At 46.7% G+C, this 21,201-nt stretch overlaps 2 protein-coding genes across 9 annotated transcripts in view; one reads left to right on the forward strand and one right to left on the reverse strand.

The window, feature by feature from the left end:
• Positions 1–13,982, reverse strand: part of PCP4L1 (Purkinje cell protein 4 like 1) — a 39,078-nt gene extending 25,096 nt beyond the window's left edge. For 3 of the 8 annotated variants that reach the window (XR_009759992.1, XR_009759989.1, XR_009759991.1), the window contains exon 1: positions 1,045–1,148. Coding sequence is in view for 3 of the 8 variants with exons in the window: in XM_061606028.1 (XP_061462012.1) it covers positions 1,397–1,567 (171 nt within the window). In the remaining 5 variants the exon portion in view is untranslated. Of the gene's footprint in view, positions 1–1,044; positions 1,149–1,396; positions 1,639–13,829 lie in introns of those variants that run through there. The other 5 variants (XR_009759990.1, XR_009759988.1, XM_061606028.1 and 2 more) reach the window with 3 other exon arrangements.
• Positions 227–19,533, forward strand: NR1I3 (nuclear receptor subfamily 1 group I member 3). The gene is given in 13 exon segments (XM_061606026.1): positions 227–418; positions 823–864; positions 3,466–3,621; positions 3,623–3,673; positions 4,733–4,863; positions 8,544–8,595; positions 8,597–8,714; positions 10,975–11,154; positions 13,097–13,134; positions 15,157–15,302; positions 17,507–17,623; positions 18,547–18,652; positions 19,395–19,533. Coding segments are annotated over 13 exon segments (1,464 nt in total). The 5' UTR covers positions 227–230.
• The last annotated feature ends 1,668 nt before the right edge of the window (positions 19,534–21,201 follow it).

The following is a 21,201-nucleotide window of genomic DNA, read 5'->3' on the forward strand; positions in this document are numbered from 1 at the left end:
AAAGTATTTCTGGTCCTCCCCACCCTTAGACAGGGCTCTAGTGCTTTTAGCAGCTGTGTGACAGGCTGAACTTCAACAGAGGCAGCCTTTCCTCCACTGTATCTGCTCCTAATCTCCCCCTGCAGCTCTCCTGGCTTCTCTTGCCCCCACCCCGCGCACGCCAGCTGTGTTCTGTGTCCACTCCTTCACGCTGTAGAGGACAAAGTACAAATTTCACCCAGCCTTATCAAATGAAATCAATCTGGATCTTTTTTCCGGAGACGCAAACGCTGCCTGGGAGGAAAACAAGATGGCTAGCGGGGTGGGGGCAGCCCTGGGGTGAGGAGACCGTCACCCCCCTCCCTACATCCAGCTTGCTCATCCTTGATTGCACATCCTCCCACACTCACATACACGTGCACTGCTGCAAAGTCAACTGGTAAGCATGCCTAGTGGCGAGATGCCCAGCTTTACAGGGGTGGTGGAGAGCGTTTTGAGGGTGGCCTTTGCAAGAGTGGGGGAAGGCCCTGCCCTACTAGGAGGTGCGGGAGGGGAGAAAGAGAGCTTAGGAAAGGCAAGAGGTCAGGAAAGGCCAAAGTCAGCAGACCCCCCCCTTCCCTTCTTTGTACTTAATAGGAAAATCAAAAGTGGAGAAGGAAGGTGCCTGTCTTGCAAAGATGGGCAGAATGGGCCAGAACGGTAGCCAGGTTTGCCTTTTCTGTTCTGGTTTATTTGCTCAGCTGTTTGATTTTTCCCTGCGAGCCAAGCTAGCCATTCAGAAGACAGTCACTTTCTTCTCGTGACCTTTGATTTGCTTCCCCCCCTTCTCTCTTTTCTGTCCAGGCTGCATAACGGCTGGAGGAGCTCAACCGAGCATTCACACAGGTCATAAACTCAAGATGCCTTAAACGCTGATTCATTAGAAGCCGTAGGTTCTTAAACTGTGGGGTAGTCCCCCCCAGCCCCTGCCCAGTGGAGACCAGTCCACTGGGGCAAATGGGGGCATTGCCCCACCAACCTCAGTCTGCCCTCCGCCAGCCCCCGCCTGCCTCCCTTCTTCCTTACGTCTGGTCCAGGGGGTGGCACTGCCTCTGGCTCCTTAAACTCAGTGTTGCCCTTGTAGAACTCAGCAGGGAGGAAGTTAGAGGCAACACTAGAATTGGTTGGCTCTGCCTCTGATTGGCTCTGGCTCCACCTACTGTTGGGCTCCCTGCCTTCCGCCCCGCCAGTCCCAAAGGGCACCAGCCGCCTGCCCCCATCCACTCCAGAGAGGGGTCACTCAGTTCCCATTCTTTGGGCTGCTGCCTACAGCAAGGATGGGGAACCTCGCACCCGCGGGGCCAAATGTGACCCTCCAGGCCTCTCTTGGTGGCTCCTGGGACTCTCTCCAGGCCACACACATACACCCCACTCTCACCAGCCCTGTGATGCCCACTCCTTGAGTGTTTGAGCTTGGCTGGAACACCTCTTTGCTCGCGCCTCTTGCTTCCCCAGGCAGCGGATATGTGAGTGTGGAGAAGCTAGCTTCTTGCACAAAGGTCACATTCCCTCTGCCTGATTTGCCTCTGGCCTTGCCTACCGCTGGCATGTGGCCCCTGGGGAGTTGCCCTCAGGCTGAAAAAGTATCCTCTCCCCCGGTCTACAACAAGGGTGGGCTGACTGGTGTGGCCTATGAGGGCCAGTTGTGGCCCGCAGAATGCTGTTATACATTTCTCCTCCAGATTTCATTTGTGATCCGTTACAAATTCCCTTCAAGTCTGTTTGCGGGGAAACATATCCTCCAATCACCTAAGGGCTGTAAGCTCAGTGGCAGAGCATCTGCCTTGCATGCGAAGGTCCCAGGTTCAATCCCCGGTATTTCCAGGCAGAGGTAGGAGAGACTCCCTGCCTGAAACCCTGAAGAGCCGCTGCCAGTCAGTGTCAACAGTACTGAGCTAGATGGACCAATGCCTGATTCAGGATATGGCCGGTTCCCATGACATTTAATTTTGCCGCATTCTTCTTTTGTTGTTCCTCTTACCATTGTTTAGTTTGAGATCATCTTTGTTGTCGGGGTTTTAACATTTGCAAGCGTCTTTGATGGCTTTTTAAAAAGCAAAAGCCAAAAATTAACCACCACCACCATGGAGATAGTCCCTGTTGTCTGGTACTGCATCCTAAACTGCTGTCCAAATTTTGCTTTTGGGGAAGAGATAAATAATTTTTTTTTTAATAAACTTTTAAAAGAAAGAAAGAAAGACATCCACTGGGTTCAGAGGGACTTGCTGCAAAGGAAATGTGGACCAGCCTGCGGCCACAATGATATCCTTAGAATAAAAGAGGCAGAGAAGACGTCTCAGTGGTTTGAGCCAGCCCTGGCGTCAGATTATGGTGGTGGTGGTGGTGGTTGTTACTACCCTGCTCTTCTGCACTCAGAATGGCTTGCAAGGGTGAGGAGATGGGGAGAAAGGCAGTAACAAGGCATTTAAAACTGTAACGTACAACAAAGGCCACATCTGCACGTTACATTGAAACAGTGGCGGCCAGTGGCTCCATGTCTGTGAGACAATGTGATCCGCTCTGGGGTTGAGTCCGAACTATCCAGGGGCTGTCCAAGGTGGACCTGCCCGCTTTGTACCTTGGACAGCTTCTTGAAAGTTCGGACTCAAACCCGGAGCGGATTCCAGTGCCCCACTGATGTGGAGCCCCCAGCCGCCACCACATTTAAGCCAAGATTATACCACTATTGGTCATTAAACAGACATCCCAGAGTGGTTTAACCATCAATCCCTTTTCCTAGGGAACTCTGGGGATTGCAGCTCTGTGAGGGGAAGTGGGGGGGGTCTCCTAACAACTCTTAGCACCCATAGCAAACTACAGTTCCCAGGATTCTTTGGGGAAGCTGTGACTGTTACCATACATTTAAAGACCTATGATATCATAGTGTTCTAAATGCACGGTGCAGATATGGCCAGAGTCACATATTCAAGGTGGCACCAGGTCTGCTACAGAACTTGAACAGTGCAGATCATTGTCTGGTGAACTGAGAGAGGTCTTCACAAATGTCCGTTTAGCTGCAACTGGTCTAGAACAAGGCAGGTTGGTCATATGTGGTGCTGGTCTGAGCAACCGGCATCTTTTGGACAGCTACCAGAGTCTCAGCACCCTGACTGGACCAACCCACCAATGCCAGTTCTGAGCCTACAATTTTTATTAGGAGACAGCCCTACCTGGCACTCTCAACAGAACCAGTTGGGTTGAGTTGAGTTGAGCCACCATTTTAATGCACCTCAGGGCATTATGGGAAATTAAAATGGCTGCAAGGCCCACCAATGGAGGAGGAAGAGGCCCACCGGAGGGCACTTTGCCTAGGGCCTTCTCAAACCTGAGGCCGGCCCTGTGTGGAATGTGGGGGTGGGAGGGCCTGTTCAGAATGTCAACTTCAGGCGCTGACATGTCATAGGCTGGTGGACTTGTCTGTCACTGATTTCCCCCCCATTGCCCCAGGACTGTAATCCACAGGGGATCGACGCGTGGCCTTGCTATGCAGTGCCCCTCGGACAGCGAGAGTAGCAGCAGCGGTGGCAGCCCAGCCACCACAGCCTCAAGCCGCAGTGACACCGATCTCGACGGAGAGGAGAAGACCTGTGCCGTGTGTGGGGACCGGCTACCACTTCCATGTCATGACCTGTGAAGGCTGCAAAGGCTTCTTTCGGTACACACCCGCCCCTTTCCACTCCAGGCTCCTCCCCCTTGTCCTCAGTAATGTAGTGACAAATTCAGAAGTGCAGGGTTCCTTCATGATAGTCACCCCACACCCCCTCATTCACTTGCTTGCTCTCTTTCGTCATCTCCACACTCCTCAGTCCTTCCCACATACACTGTCTTCCAGAGCAACAGATGTCCATAGGAGCCAATCAGCAAGCAAGAGACGTGTGTTAGCTACTAAGAAGAGTCTTCTCAGTGGCTGGCTCACCTCCTTTCACTCTGATGGGCTCCAATCAGCAGGAAAGGACAAAGAACCATGTAAGAACATTCTTCTCAGCGGCTAATAAAACTCTCTTTGCATGCTGATTAGCTCATAGGACGCTGGAGACATAGGGACCCTGCTGGGACCCTGCTCCCCAAAAATTAAGGGTTTAAGACCCCCTGAGACCCTGGACCACTACACTCCTGCTCACTCTCCTTTTCTGAAAAGGGCAACCAAAATGATCCAAGAGAGGGGGGAGCAGAGCTGGAGCACCTTCCCTGTGAGGAAAGTCTCAACTTTGGCGGCTTCTTTTAAATTTATGGGGGGGGAAGGCAAGTAAGGGGTAGGGTGCAGGATATGTTTGAGGTTAATGTGGTTAAAGAGAAGTTTTCCTCCCTCACCTATTTATTTACTTACTTACAGCATTTAGCCAAAACGAGCAGCTTACAAAAGGCCCCTGCCCTCAGGCTCACTATAGAAAGAGACATGACACATGAGGAAAATGGAACAGGAGGGAGGAAGAAAAAGCAAGGCTCAAGCACAAGTCCTTCCAGTTACCATTGCTGTCCATGGCGGTTCTGGCTGCCTTGTGTTTAATAAAGAGCACCCCCTCCTCTGAAGCACTCTTACCCCCCCTCGCCCAGATCAGAACCAGGTGACAACGCCCAGGCCAGGAGGACAGGGCAGCTCCTGCCACACAATTCCTGATGGCCGCCACAGTCTTGCCACAGTTGATGCTCCGTGATGTTAACGCTGTGTCGCATTGACAAGACGATCTCTCTTTCCTCCCCCCTTGCCTTGCAGGCGGACTGTCACCAAGGGCGTCCAGTTCACCTGCCCCTTCACCCGCAGCTGCACCATCACCAAGGCCAAGAGGCGCCAGTGCCAGGCTTGCCGCTACCAGAAGTGCCTCGCCGTGGGCATGCGGAAAGACAGTAAGCGCAATTGGTGGTCTTCCCCGCCTTGCTTTTTACCAGGCTGAAAAGGGATGTTGCGATTGTAACGAGGCACGGGACTTTTTTCAGTCTGAGGGCCACACTCCCTTCGGGGCAACCTTCCAGGGGCCATATGCCATTGGTGGGTGGTGCCAGAGGAAAAAGTGGGCCGAGCAACGATGAATGTTTTAGCTCTGTACGGTAGGTGAGTTTCTCTCTCTGTGTCCACACCCAGGGCCCTGCCCCTCTCTGACCTCCATGCAGAGAGGCAAGGGGCATGATCAGAGCTGAAGGGCACATTCCACCCAAGCAAACACGCTCAAGGAGGGTGTGTGGATCAGTGCCAGGGAGAGGTGTGGCTGGGGATTTATACATGTGCTTAAGGTGGAGGCTCACAACATGGAACACACCATCCGATCCTGCTCTGTCACTGGATGCCTAAAGGAATCCTTTAGAACCGCCAAGAAATCCTAGAGCTCTGACCTTTCCTTCAGACTGAGGACCCATCTGCACGATGCATTTAAAGCATTATTGTACCATTTTAAACAGTCCTGGCTTCCCCCAAAGAACCCTGGGAACTGCAGTTTGTGAAAGGGGATGAGAGTTGTTAGGAGAGCTCCCTGCTCCCCTCACAGAGCTGCAGTTCCCACATTCCCTCTTCCCAGGGGACTTTGGGAATTACAGCTCCGTGGAGGGAACTGGGCTCTCCTAAGAACGCTCAGCATCCTTCCCAAACTGCAGTTCCCAGGATGCTTAGCGGGAAGCCACCACGGTTTAATGTGGAATAATAGTGCTTTGAATGCATGGAGCGGATATGGCCTCCCACTGAGGTCCTCTGAGGCAAGGGATTTTATTTTTATTTATTTATTTATTTATTTATTTATTTTATTTGTATCCCGCCCTTCCTCCCAGCAGGAGCCCAGGGCGGCAAACAAAGCGCTAAAAGCACTTTAAAACATCATAAAAGCAGATCTTAAAATACATTAAAACAAAACAGCGTTAAAAACATTTTTTTTAAAAAAACCAACTTTAAAAAAGGGTTAAAAACATTATTAAAAAGCATATTAAGCAATTCTAACACAGACGCAGACTGGGATAGGTCTCAACCTAAAAAGCCCCTCGTAGATCATTTTGGTAGCCCTTTTCTGAACCTTTTTTCCCACTCTACAGTAATAATTATAACGTATACACACACATGTGCGCTCACAGACAAACAGCGCAAGATAGGCACATTCAAAGGACCTTTTCGTGTTATGAGCGGAAAAAAGCCTTCTGCTTGCTTGCTTGTGCAAATCCATCCTTGGCAAGGAAAGAGGATTGGAAGCACCTGCAGGGGGTTGTGGAGAAGGAGGGAGAAAGGCAGGGAGGCGGTGGCTATCAGCTCAGCCGCATCCACTCCCCTGGGAACCACACACTGCCCTGGAAAGCTCTGGGTGGATCTGAGGCGGCCCAGCCAGCTTTCCTCTGCATCAACCAGCCCAAAGGGTCAGATGTCATTAAAAGAAATGGCAAAGAGGAACAAGAATAGAGTCATCTCCAGCTGCAGAATTGAGATACTTAACAAAAAATGTATTTCCCTCCCTTTTGGTGCAAAACAGGGGAGGTTGCAACCAGAGCCAAAAAAATGGGCCTCTCTGACAGAGCACAGGTTAACCTGATTGGGGGGGGTGAGGTGGGGGGGCAATCATCTGGTCCAAGATGTATCCTGCTGCACCCCGCCCCACCCCAGAGCTTTGTCAAGAGCGAGAAAAGCATCAGCAGCAAGCAAGACACTGAAGGAGGGGGTGATGCATTGCAGTCTCCTTATACAAGAGTCTGTTCCATGCTGCAGTCGCACTGTTATGTAGCCCTGAGCACACACTGTTGTTGTTTTTTAAAAAAGAAAAGAAATAACCGTCTCAGTCTGTGCCACACGCAAGTTCACACCTGACCCTCTCTCCAGAATTCCATTAAGGGGCTTCTAGCAGAAGGCTCTGTGAAAGGAGAGGAGGGAGGGTGTGTGTGTGTTGCAAATCCATTAGGACGCTCTCCCTGCAGAATCCTAAAGCAAGTTCAGCTGTGTGCTGTCAGGTGGGAAGAAGAAATAAAGACAGAAGAAACGCAAGAGAAAATCAGCGTGGCAAAGAGGCCGATGCAGCAGCAACGCCTTTCTCGCGGGGTTCTGCCCTGCTGCCTGTCACGGGCAGCAAAGGGCAAGGCTGGGGATGATCAGGACGTAATTTGAACCATGTTGAGGATTAGAACAGGGTTTGGAGAGCCAGAACCTACCCCCAGAATATGGAGCGTAATAACAGGGCCAGCCTGGCGTCACAATTAAAAGCTGGGGTGGGAGACCTCAGGCCCAGGGGTAGAAGCCAGGCCCTCCAGGCCTCTCTATTTGGCCCCTGGGACTCTCTCAGGCCACACCTTCCTTGAAGGGTTTTGCTGAGCAGGAATGTGTCCTTGAATGGCAATAATGCCTCTTCCATGCCTAGAAAGAGGATGGAGAGAGAGAGAGAGGGTGTCCCCCATCTACACTATACATTTAAAGCAGGATCCTACCACTTTAAACAGTCATGGCATCCCCCAGAGAATCCTGGGAAGTGTAGTCTGTGAAGGGTGCCGAGAGTTGTTCGGAGACCCTCACACAGAGCTACATTTCTCAGTTCTCTGGCCCCGCCTACCACTAGTGTACGGCCCCCAGAAGATGGCCCGCAAGGGAATGTGGCCCTCGGGCTGAAAAGGTTTGGAAGTACGTCTGGGGAGAGACTGGTTCGAAAGCAACCTGTCAGACGGTGTTGTGGGTTGGGGGACACTCCCTGGTAGGGCGATGGAAATTCAGTTCTTTGAACTTCTGCAGCAATTTGCGATTATTTTTGTACATCCTCAGGAAAATTCGCCAGCAATTTCTCGTAATAAGCACATTTTTGTAGGCAGTTTTGACTAATGTACATGTTTTTGCAAGCAATTTCTCTCATTTCATGCCTTTGTGCATGTTATTGTCACTCATGTATTCACTGTTATGCACACGTTCCCCTAACATATCCATTTTTGTAAACATTGGCTGGTGAACTGCTTAGCAAAATTCTAATAAGTGCAAATTTCAGAGGATGGCTGTGTTTTGGTCCTTGTATTGTTTCCATTTGAAATGCAAACTGAATCAAACTTCTTACCCATCCCTAGTCCCTGGTGAGCTGCTAATGCTGGGGGTGGGTGGGATTAGATGAAGTTCACATTCAAAGGCAAACCTGCCACACTCGTGTTCTCTGAAACAATACACAAACTGAAACACGGCCATCCTTCAAGATTCACACTTCTCCGAATTTTGTGCTGCAGTTCTCCAGCCAAGTCATGGTTTACTAGGGGAACGTGGGCATAGAAACACAGATATTAGTGAAAATAACATAGAAAAACACATTGCATTTGGGAAAATTGCCTTGCAAAAATGTTTATGGTGATCAGAATTTGGACTAAAATGCTGATGAATTTTCATGAGGATTTTTTTAAAAGAAAAAAAATCACAAGTTGCTGCAGATACATAGAGAACTAAATTTCCGTTTGGGAAAATGAGATGGATCTATCCATCTCTATCCATCCATATTGGCTACTCCAGGTCTGCTTTCAGCTTGGGGGGGGGTGTCTGCAAGTGCTACAGGCCTCTCCGCTGAGCAATGCTGCTTTTCATTTCATTTTTGACCCAGTGATAATGTCAGAGGAGGCATTGCGGCGGCAAAAGAAGCACGGAGAGACCCGCGGTGGACCCACCCCAGGAAAATAGCCTGACGGCGGAACAGGAGCAGTTGATTGAGATTCTCACTGATGCCCACAAGAAAACCTTTGACTCCAGCTTCTCCCACTTCAGCCATTACCAAGTGAGCAATTGAGGGAAGTGGCAAAGGGTTTAGTGCAGGAAGAGCTACGGTGTGGCCTACCAGATGTCGTGGGACTCCAACTCCCATCATTCCCAGCCAGTGTTGCCCGGGGGTCAGGGATGATGGGAGTTGGAGTCCACCGACATCTGGAGGTTCCCCATCCCTGGTTCATTGAATGTATTCCTGCTGTATATACTAGAGGCAGCCAACATGGTGCTTTCCAGCTATTGCTGGACTACAGCTCCCATCACCCTTGTCTATTGGCCATGCTGGCTGGAGCTGGAGTCCAGCAACATCTGGAGGGTGCCATTGTGGCTATCGCTGGTATGCATTAATAAGTGAACTCAATTCCTCATGTGCCAGTCTGTAAGTAGTCATGTACAAGAGGGAGGCTCAGGGGAACTCCCAGGCCTGAACAAGTACAAAAAATCTTTATGGGGATGGGGAGCCCCACAGGCATGATCCCCTCCATAAACAAAGGAAAATAGGAATCTGCCATATACCAAGTCGGGTCATTGGTCCATCTAGCTCAATATTGTCTACTCTGACTGGCATTAGCTGTTCAGGATTTCAGGCAAGGTGTATTCCCAGCCCTACCTGGAGATGCCGGAGATTGAACTTGGGACCTTCTGCATGCAAGGCAGATGCTCTACCACTGAACGACGGCCCTTTCCCTACCAGCCAAATGAGGACTGAGCATGCTCAGAGGGCATGGAATGCTTGCTGGCTGACTGTTGGGATGGTGGGTGGGGCGGGAATGGGAAGCCAGTGGGGGAGGAACGGAGTGGCTGGAATCGTAAAGTGGGAGCACTCCACGCTGCAACATTTTGTTGCAGCTCACACTCGCTGCCCTACCTGTCTCCCATGATGGGACTGGAGGTGCGCTGTGCACACAAGGTGTTTCCCAAGCAGGGTGGGCTCCCCTCCAGGAATTAATCAGACCCAGACCTACTTCACTTCAGCAAAGTCCCTGTACCATGTACCCACAGACTGTGACTTAGGGAAATAGCAGCTCAAGCGAGATACCTGCTAAGCATGGCTTCCTAACCTTAGCTAGATGATCTGTTAAATTTCCTGTGGCACTTAATGTGTCTGTTTTCTGATATTTAAATAGCAGAGCCAGTGGCAGGGGTGAGGAGATGGGACATGGAATCAGAGCTAGGATTGCGGCTTGCAGGAAGAAGCAACTCTCTCCCTAAGACACAGGGAAGAGGAAGACAGGAGCCTGGAAGCTAGGTTGTACTTAAGAGAACAGTGCACAGTTAACTCGCTGTTCCTGACTGCCACCTCATTTAAATAAAATAGAATAAAATAAAAAATCGTTAGGAAGCTTTACAGTACCATCACTGTGAGTACTCCACAACGGCAATCAATAATATTCAAGCGTTTGAACGCTAGTAATATCACAATGACTAACAGCATCAAATACACACCACCACAAGAATGTCTTTTGTGGCCAGCCCAAATCATTTGTTTGTCGGGGTGGAGGGATAAGGCAGGCAATCCTGACCCCCTCCCCCAGCTGTAATAACAATTGTTATTAGCCTGTTACAGCAAAATCAACCAAGAGTTAACTCGTTAAAGAAAGGGTGGGTCACCTCAGGCCAAAAGCGGCACCTAGGCCTCTCTCTCTCTCTGGTCTGCAGACCTTTCCCCAGATCCTAGGGCACACCCCCTGTTAAGCCACACCCCCAATCCCCAGGCCACACCCTTCACCTGCTTTGCACCCTTATTCGGTGTTCATGCCTGGCTAGAGTGTGTCCTTGTACTCTGATAATGCTTCTTGCTTACCTAGATGATGGACAGAGAGGGGTGTGTGAGTAAATAAATATTTGTTGCTCCGTCCACTGTTGCTTCTAGTCTCCTGGAAGGTTGCCTACCTCTGCCTTAAAGACTAACACCTTTATCACTGCATAAGCTTTTGTGGACTAGAGTCCGCTTCATCAGATGCTAGCATCTGCCCACCAACGTGAGCTGATCCTTTAGTAGCCATATCCTGCAAATTGATTTTATTGCAGAAAAAAATAACTCTCTGATTTATAAAACTTTGGGGGAGGCAATCTTTACTCACCAGAGTTGATCAGGAGAATGGCTGGTTTACAAGCCTGTCTGTAAAATTTCCATGAGGACTAGACACTTAAAAACAAAGTGGGGGTGGATAGGGGAGGAGAAAGAGAGCTGAGATGGTCCCAGGTGTCAACAAAAGACAAGATTGACTTTTGTTTATTGTGAGCCCCTTTTAACCAGTGTCTCCCTCCAGCCTCCAGTGCGGCTGTACATCCACAGTCTGAGATCTCGGAGCCCCCAGGATGCCGTTGTTCCTCCCATGTGCCCCTTCAGCCCTCAAGACCAGATAGAGACCTATGAAGAGGAGGTCCTGCCAGATGTGTTCAACATGTTGCCGTTTTTTGCCGATCTCAGTACCTTCATGATCCAGCAAGTGATCCAGTTTGAGACTTCCGGGAAGGGTGACTTCGCTTGTGCCTGCTTTTGAGACGGGCTCCCGCCGCAGAAGAAGCTTATTCAGATATAAATCAGTCAGAACATTTTTGTTTTGACTGATGAAATTTCTCCCGGGCAGGGAGAAACGTAGAGATCAACCTCAAAAGCCTGTTTTTGTTGGGAGGACTGGATTTCATTAATTTATGAGAAAAGGTCCAGCCAGCAATGCTGGACGGACTTCCGAACAAGCTCTATCTGATTAATGCGATACGTTTATCTTTTCTTCAAAGAGAAAACGGACTAACAGGCAAGCACCCTTCTTTCTATTATTTTTTTTACTTGGTTTAAATTGTTGCAGCAAAAAGAGATTTGTCAAATGAATCAGCTTTAAAGAACTTCTGGGTGAGCTATAACTCTTCTCTGTTATTCACGAAATTAACAGCTTATCTCTGTTTCTATTGCAAAAAGCTGTCCTGGAAGTGCATTCTAAAGATATAAACAGAAGAGGGATTTCTATTCCGAGGAACATTATATTGTCTGGGACTATTCTCTTTTTGGTCTATTTTATTTTGACGAATCTGCTTCTTCACGACGCCACTAACTGTTTTGATGCTGGGAACTAAATTTGTTTTGTATTCTTGAACATAGAGAGATAAGGCAGGCTGTTCTGTTTATACTGTGATGTCATCAAGCCTGGAATATTAACCCAATTGTTGCTGAAATAAGAAGTGGTTCTTCTTTAATTTTGTTTTGTTTTCGTGGTTTTAAAAATGGCAATCAAGAAAGTGGCTGAGAATCTGGAAGTAATTATGTTTCAGAAAATAATGGATGAGATTGAGATAACGAAACAAACCCTGCGACAGGGCAGTAAGGAGCTGAAAATTGAACTGAGCAAAATGACGCAGGAGCTTAAAGAAATAGGGGATCCTGTGAGAGAGGAGAATGAGATCAGAGATGAGAAAAGAAAAAATAAAGGGAAGATACAAGCCCTGGAGATTGGAACAAATGTGGAATTGGAAAAAGATCTGGAGTTTATGGATATTAGAAATAAAATCTACTGTTTGGAATTTAACGTTATCTCTGAAGAAATTAATGAAGATATTAGAGATAAAGTTATCAATGGCTTGGATAATCTTCTGGACTGGAATGATGTGATGGAGCTTGATATAGAGAAAATCTATGGAATTAACTGCAGCCATGTGACAATGGAAAAACTCTCAAGAGATGAGCCAGTGCATTCTGTAAAAAAGAAGAACACAGATATGACTTTACAACAATATTTCAGCAACTTATTCAGAATTGATGGCAAGAAAATATTTGGGATAGAGGAAATTCCCATCAGACTCTTATTATATGACTATGGCTATGACAGCAAGATTATTATGGAATACTGATAATGGAAGATTGGACACTGAAATTACTGGACTTAACAGGACTATTGAAGATGGAAGATGGAATTAATAGGGATAATGGAATAATGGCTATTGAAATTATTGGACCTAACAGATTTTGATGAGATGGATTAATCGATATGTTTATTTGGACTATGGTTATGACAATAAGATTATTATTATTATTAACGAGATGGATTAATCGACATGTTTATTTGGAGAAAAATTGATAGATATATTTCTTAAAGAATTGAAACCTCTCTTTGACTTTTTGTGGAAAGAATAAAGTAATGTTTATGAGATTTGATGATTAATTAAGATAACTACTGGAGGAAAGTGATTTTATAATATAATTTAAGAGATAGGATTGTTATATATTGTAGACCTATAACTGATTTGATCTGTGACAAATGGGAAGTCAACATTTTATTTTTTTGTTTAATCATTTTTGTTTTGTTTTGTTTTTTGTCTTTGAATGTTTTATGATTTTGTTTTGTATGTTTTATGAAAATTTGAATAAAAATTATTGTAAAAAAAAAAAAGATCCAGCAAGTGATCCAGTTTGCCAAGGCAATACCATCTTTTAGGTTGGTTGAGCCTGGAGTGCATCGGTGCTTTTGGTTACGTCTATGGATTTGATCTCCCTGGACAGATATTTGGGTCCTCCTTGCCTTGCGCTACCCACCCTCTGTGTCTGCATTCCATAACCAGAAGTCTTGTGGAAGGGGCTAATAAGGGATATACCATGAGTGTGCAACCTCAGGCCTTGGAGCCAAGTACGGCCCTCCACTCCTCTCAGTCCTGCCCTCTGAACTCTCCCCAGCCCACACACCTCATTGGCCCTGCTTTGCACCCCTAGTGATTTTTCCCTGGCTGAAATGTCCTTGAATTCTGATTATGCCTGTTGCTTGCCTGGACAGACAGGGGTGTATGTGTAGAAACCAGCCTCCTGTATAAAAGTAAAATGCGCCTCTGTTAGTCTGCCCACTTTTGCCTCTGGTCCACCACTAGCATATGGCCTTTAGAACGTTGCCCAGAAGGGGATGTGTCCCATGAGCTGAAAAAGGTGACCTATTCCTGGGACATACAGAGGGATCACCATGAAGAAGTTTAAGCAAAACCGAGGGGGGGAAAGGAAATAGGAGAAATCTCTTATGCTTTACATTATTTGAACATGTGGCACTGCCTTATTTATACTGGACATTGGTCTGTCTGGCCAGTGCTATCTATAGCTCCAAGAGTTTAAGCAGTGGGGGTGAGTCTTCTTCACCCCTTTTGTTACCTGGAGATGCTGGAGATTGAACCTGGGACCTTCTTCATATGAAGTCTGTGTTCTGCTGCCTCTCCTCAAGAAATGGACTTTTGCCCCCATCTTCCAGCATTATGGGTGACTAGAGGAGGGACAGATTTGATTCAGTTTGCATTTAAAGGCTAATCTACCACATTCACACTTCCTGACACAATCCAAGGGGACCAAAACACAGCTGTCCTTTGAAATTGACACTTAATCCAAATTTTGTGGCAGTTTTCCAACCAAACGACGTTTACAAAAATGCATATATTAGGGGATGTTGTGCATAAAAATGAACATATTCGTGAAAATAACACACAAAAATGCATTCTGTTAGGAGAAACTGTCTGCAAAAATGTGTACATCAGGAAACAATTGTGTACAAAAATGTATCACTCGGAGAAATTCACGCTAAAATGCTGATGAGTTTTCAGTGAGGATTTTTTTAAAAAAATAACAACCTCAAACTGCTGCAGAAATATGGAGGACTGAATTTAACAATGGGAAAATGAGAAACTGAGAGAACCGCTACAAACAGATCTTCCCATCTCTACTGCCAACACAATGTGAAAAGACCTGCACTTGGTTCCCATCTGCCGCTAGGCCAGGTTCAAGGTTCTTGTAGTAGTGTAGAAAGCTCTGAATAACTTAAGCCCAGGATACCTCAAGGACTGCCTTACCCTGCACGTCCCAAGTTGATCACTAGAAGCGACCAATAGCCACGTCCCTGCTGCGTTTCAGACTGTTCAAAATTTTTAAATTTTCTGAGGTTCTTTAATTTTGAGATTTAAAATTTTTGAGGTTTAATTTCTATTTTGAATTGTGTACATTGTACATTTTTATTGTTCAAAGCCTCTTGGAGACCTAGATGGTGAAAAGCTGGTTATACACTGGTAAAACAAAACAGGGTAAAATATGCATTAAAATGCATCTGTTGGTGAACGTAACAGGCAGAAATGCATTAGATTAGGAAAAATTGCTTTGCAAAAATGTGTGCATTAGGCAAAATTCCACAAAACACGGGTATATTAGGAGGAATTTGCACTAAAATGTGGATGACTTTATGAAGACTTTTTTTAAAATCGCCAGCTGATGTCAAAATGTAGAGGATTTAACTTAAGACTGGGAAAATGAGAAACAGAGAGAAATCAAAACTGACCGATTTGCCCATTGCTAGTAAAGGGTGATGGGAGCAACTGAGCAAAAATATCTAGAGGCCACAATGCTTCTCATACCCAGACTAGGGATTAATTCCAATACTTTGAACCAGTTCTGATGCTTAATAGTATCTTTTTTGCTTCCCCCGCCCCCCAACTAGAAGTTTGCCAATTGACGATCAGATCTCACTCCTCAAAGGGGCCACCCTGGAGATCTGTCAGATCCAATTCAACACAGTCTTCAACGAGGAGACCAACGCTTGGGAATGTGGGCAACACTGTTACACCATCCAAGATGGCGCCCTGGGCAAGTCACAGGAAGTCTAGACCACCATGTGACTGAGAGCAGGACCCAGTCCTATGGCTTCCTCAGCATCTGTTACTTGCAGATAGGAACACAAGAAGAGCCTGACTGGATCAGGCCAGTGGCCCATCTAGTCCAGCATCCTATTCTCACAGTGGCCAACCAGACGCCTTTGGGATGCCCGAAATCAGGACCTGAGTGCAACAGCACCTCTCCCCACTTGCTTTTCCCAGCAATGGTTTTCAGAGGCATACTGCATCCAACAGTGGAGGGAGAACATTGCCTTCATGGCTGGTGGCCATGGGCAGCCTTCTCCTCCATGCGTTTGTCTAAGCTTCTTTTAGAGCCATCCAAGTTGGTGGCCATCACTACATCTTGTGGAAGCAAATGCCATAGTTTTGATGTGTCCTGAATCTTCTAACGTCAACTGCATCGGATGGCCCTTCTCCCTATCCACTTTCTCCACTCAGTGCGCCATTTTATACATCTCTGTCATGACCCCCATCACTTCCTAAACACTACTCTGTTCCTGCCTTTCTCTTCCTTCCTTACCATAAAAAAACAAAATAGTCTTAAAAGCATTTAACCTAAATGTTGCGTTTGCTCAGCTAACCTGTCAGACGTACCACTTGGCCTGTTCAGCTCCAGGTCACTGATGAGATGAGGCCTTGACTAGGCCTGAAGCCTAGACTGGATTTAGCCACCATGGAAGGCAGCGGGGAGGGGGTTATTAGTAGGATCAAAGAACATACCCTTTGGAGATCTGTCAGATTCTACTTTTAATAGACATGAGGTAGACGATCTTGGGAGTACCAAGCCATTTCTCATAGAAACCTGCAGCCAAGGCTGGCCAGCTCAAGACATTTTGTGGCCTCTGAGGCCAGTCGAGTTATTTTGACACTGGGGGTAGAAAATGCCACAAATGCTTCTCCCCTGACAGTAAAAATACATGTTGTGGCTCCCCATGGTGCGTTTGCCCTTTTTTACCCTGGCTTTGACACTTGAGAGATATTTTAGGACCCACTCTAGTTGTGACTGAAATTTGCTTTTAATGTATTTTACACTATTGTGACCTGCCCTGGGACCTTGGTAAAGGTGGGTATTATTAGCAGTAGTGATTATGACTATGATTATAATTTAAACTAACAATTTGCTGCCCTTTCATAAAAGCCAAAATCAGCTGCCTGAGGTGGCCACCACAGGACGCATCTGCGACATACATGTAACGCACTATGGTACTATTTTAAACAGTCATGGCTTCCCCCAAAGAATCCTGGGAACTGTAGTTTGTTAAGGGTGCTGAGAGTCATTAGGAGACCCCTATTCCCCTCACAGAGCTACAATTCCCAGCATGGTTTAACTTCAAAAATGTCCGTTTCCTAACCTCCTGGAGCGCACATATTTGTACAAAGGTTTATTTGCAGTGCTCAGTTGAGTTCCCAGGCCCTTTCAGAAATTTAGAATTCAATCTGTACAATCCAGTTACTAGCTTTCCGGCCAAAGCAAGTGAAGTGATATTCTTGTAACCTCAGTGTTTTAAAACAACAACCACCCTCTGTTGTATTGAGAGATGCTGGGCTGATTGGCTTGTTCTTGATGAGCCATGAATTTATGGAGCATAATTTATGACCGCGGCAATTTTTCTCATGGATAAGGTTCTTGGCCAGGGATACAGAGCTTAACCTGGAAGTGTAAACACATAGATAATTCTCTCCTATCATTCCAGTCTTGTGGGAATAGGAGCCCCACTGGGGCAGGTGGTTCTTGGGTAGTCTTAACCCCTCATCCCCGCAAAGGCCAGATCTTGCCACCTTCTGAAATCAGCTGCGCTCGTACGGTTCACACAACCGATCTATCAAAAACCCACAGGTGGGTTATGTTGTGTGAATGTACCCTCATGAGGTCAGAGGGGAGTATTTACCATAGCAGAGGATACTGGAGAGGCCAGTTCTGTGGCCTCATATGTTTATTAGGAGAAATTCGCACTAAAACGCTGAAGGATTTTCATTTTTTTAAAAAAAAAAAACGCAAATTGCTGCAGAACTGAATTTAAGTTTTTAAAAAATGAGAAACAGAGAGGATCAAAACCGACAGACCTTCCACCCCTACTCTCAAGCAAATCATTTGTTACCCCCTCCGACCCTCCGAGCACCGCAGGCCTACAACAGACACGGACACACTTCATACCCACTCACCTTATCTTGCAGCCGGGTTCCAACAGATCTACCTGGAGCCACTGCTGAAGTTCCACATCAGCTTGAAGAAACTGAGGCTGCACGAGGCTGAATACGTTCTGCTACAAGCTTTGGTGTTGTTCTATCCAGGTAAGTTCTTAATAGCCACAGATTGCATACACGCCCCCTCTCTAAAAGGCAGGAAATGTCAAAACCTGCACAATTTGTGATACACCAAGACCTGGGAGACCAGAGTTCAAATCCCCACTTGGTCATGAAGCTCCCTGGGTGACCTTGGGCCGGTCATTGGTCACATCCACACCATGGATTTAATGCCCATTTAACATGGCTTCCTTGCCCGCCCCCTCCACTCAGAATCCTGGGAACTGTAGGATACCTCTTACAGAAGTGTAATTCCCAAGACCCGTAACAAACTATTTTCCAGGATTCTTTAGGTAAAGCCACATGCTTTAAATGTATGGTGCAGATGTGACCTCAGTCCCTCAGCCTAACTTACCCCACAGGGTTGTTGTAAGGATAAACTGGAAAAGGGGAGAACTATGTATGCCACCTTGAGCTCCTTGGAAGAAAGGCAGTGTGCATGTTTGTATGTGCATATGTATGTGTATGTGTTATATTATGATGATTAACAAAACAGAATTTAATTTCTGTTGCAACAGATATTAAATCTGTTTCGTTAACCACAGCATCATATATATTATTTCAGTGATTAAATGAATCCCACAAGGGATCCAGAGTGCTGTTTGATGCTTTTTAAAACATACACACATATCTATAAAAACATTGCACAGCGCAGTACAGGAATGTTGACCTTGTTCTGATTTTAAGAAGCCTGGCATTTCCAGATGAGTGCCTCTGAATGTATGGAGGGTATATTTTCCTCAGAGGGAGAAATGACATTTTTAGAAAGTGTTTCTATGTGTCTGAACATGTACGAAGTACCATTCCATCTGTGGGGTTGCCAATGCTCCCTGTGGGCAAGAATAGTTCTGCACCTTTGGCCCATTTCTCCTCTGCCTTGTCTCTCACTGCCCAAGCCTGCCGCTTTGCAGACCACGTGACTGTCACACAGCGAGAGGAGATCGACGAGACCCAAGAGAAAATCGCTCTCACTTTAAAAAGCTACATCGACCAGCGACACGCTCTGCCCGAGGGCAGGTGAGCAGGGAAAGTGCTTTTGGGGAGCCCCGCAGAATCCTGGGGATTGTAGTTAGGGGAGGGTTCTGAGAATTGTCACCTCAAAAAAAAAGGCAGGCTCCATCTGCACTATACGTTTAAAGCAGCATCATATCATTTTTAAGTCATGGCTTCCTCCAAAGAATCCTGGGAACTGTAGTTTGTGAAGGATGCTGGGAGACACCCCTATTCCCCTCACAGAGCTACAATTCCCAGAGTTTCCTGGGAAGAGGGATTGACTGTTAAACCAATCTGAGCATTGTCTCTGCCCCCAACTGCCACCAGAGGCGCTTATGAAGAACCATCTTGCCCCAAGGAGATCAGACGAGAGAGAGAAACATATTGGGAACTGCCATCATCGAGCTTCAAGAACTGATGCCCCAGTCTGTTTTCTTTCTCTTCTCTCCTTGCCCCTTGTGTGTCGTGTTTTTGAGATTGTCAGCCTGCAGGCAAGGACTGTCTTGTATTAACTGACTGTATGTAAGCCACTCTGGGAGCTTTCTTTTGGCTGAAGAGTGGGGCACAAATACAGGAAATAAATAAAATAATGAATATATAATAGTGCAGATGGGGCCAAAGAAAGAGAATATATAACTCCAGAGTTCCCTAGAGAAGGGAGAACGAGCATTAGCCATTTTAAGGCTATCATGTAAATATGACCACAGTATGGCAGGAGATTGAGAAAGAAGTGATGGCTGGCTCCGTCTCCCTTCCGCTTCCCCAGGTTCCTCTACGCCAAACTTCTCTTGCTGTTGACGGAGCTGCGGACGCTGAAAGTTGAAAACACCCGGCAGATCCTCCACATCCACGACATCCAAGACCTCACCACCATGACCCCGCTGCTTACGGAAATTATCAGCTGAACGTTCACGCCGGGAGGGTGCTTTTTAGTTCTCCTTTGCCTAGGTTGGTCACACTCACACACACACACCATACATTCAAAGCACATTTATACCGCTATTACCCTTGGCTTCCCCTAAAAAAAAAATTCTGGGAACTATCCCTCGCAGAACTACTGTTCCCAGCACCCTTAACAAGCTACAGTTCCCAGGATTCTTTGGGGGAAGCCGTGTGCTTTGAATGTGCGATGTGGCTGTCACGCTAGACATAAAGGGACATCTGTGCTGGAAGACACTGGGATCTAGAACCTTTCTGAGGCTGGATCCCCTTCTGTTGAGATCCAGAAGTCAGAGGATCTGCTGGAAAATAGAGCATGTTCACTTCTGCTGCTGCCCCGAGTCATGGCTATCTTTGCAGATCTGCAGCCCATTTTCCCTCCCCCACCAAAACCCATCTAATCTCCCTTTCACGGGTAATCCAATAGCAGCTGGCCCTGTTTCTCCCCTCCTCCCCCCCTAAAGCTGATCTTGGCTTAGCCAAGCATCATCTGAGCCTCCCTGCAGCCAACCTTGTCTGATCTACTGATCCTCTGTAAGCTCCCCATGCACTGCCCCTCTCAACCCTCTTCAGGCTTCTGAGATCATTAAAGCGAAGCCCCACTACTGGGGGTACCCCAGACAGTGAGAATTTCAGGATAGCCTTATTTACAAGTCAAGGAGGATTTCTAAGGTTGCATCAGATGCAAGACTAAAGCCAAATGGGAATCGGTGCAGGCATTTAGACCCAGAAGACGTCACAGCATGGATGGCTTTCTCACCCTCCCCTTTTGCCAGCATAAGCAAGTCAGGGCAGATCTACACGAAGGATGTGCTATAATTACGCACAATTTGGATTGGGTAGCAAATTTTTCATTAATTTGCTTATTCTCTAGAGTCATGGATTGGATTTGTGTAGGGTTTTTTCTGAGGCTATTTTTGAAAATGGATTTTTTAAAAAAATCTCTAAAATATCAATATTAAGAACTATAATTTTATCAATATTTCCTTTCATTTATCAATATTTGCTTTCAAAATATTGACATCTCCTTTCAAAATATCGATATTAATATCTATATTTTTCCAAGGGGAAAAAACCCAGATTGGTAAAAAGTAGCAGCTAGCGGACATAAAAGAAACACAAATCAGTACCAGCATGTGAGGTCGACGGAATGCTTTTGAAACAGCACCGGTCATCGGATCCCATCCCTAATCCACACCATGCATTTAAAGTACATCCGATGCACATTTAAAGCACAGGGCTTCCCCCCAACAATTCTGGGAGCTGTGGTTTCCCCCTCAGAGCTACAACTTTCCAACTCCCTTAACGACAGTTCCCATGATTTTCTGAGGAAAGACATGTACTTTAAACATCCTTTTGAAGGTGTGTACAACACCCACCCTTCCTGACTTTTGACCATGCTGGCTGGGGCTGATGGGAGATGTAGTCCAACAGCAGCTGGAGGGCCAACGATTCCCAACCCCTGATTTAGAGGGACAGAACTGGAGATTTTGATGCAGAGGATTTTTTAGGATATTCGTACTCTAATTTCCTGAACTGAGCAGGGGCCTGGACTACATGAGCTACAAGGTCCCCCGCTGCCTACAAGCAGAGTGGCTACGGCTCTAACGCAGTCAACACGGTGCCCTCCAGGT

The sequence above is a fragment of the Rhineura floridana genome, chromosome 22 (assembly GCF_030035675.1).
Source record: "Rhineura floridana isolate rRhiFlo1 chromosome 22, rRhiFlo1.hap2, whole genome shotgun sequence".
Classification (NCBI taxonomy): Eukaryota; Metazoa; Chordata; class Lepidosauria; order Squamata; family Rhineuridae; genus Rhineura; species Rhineura floridana.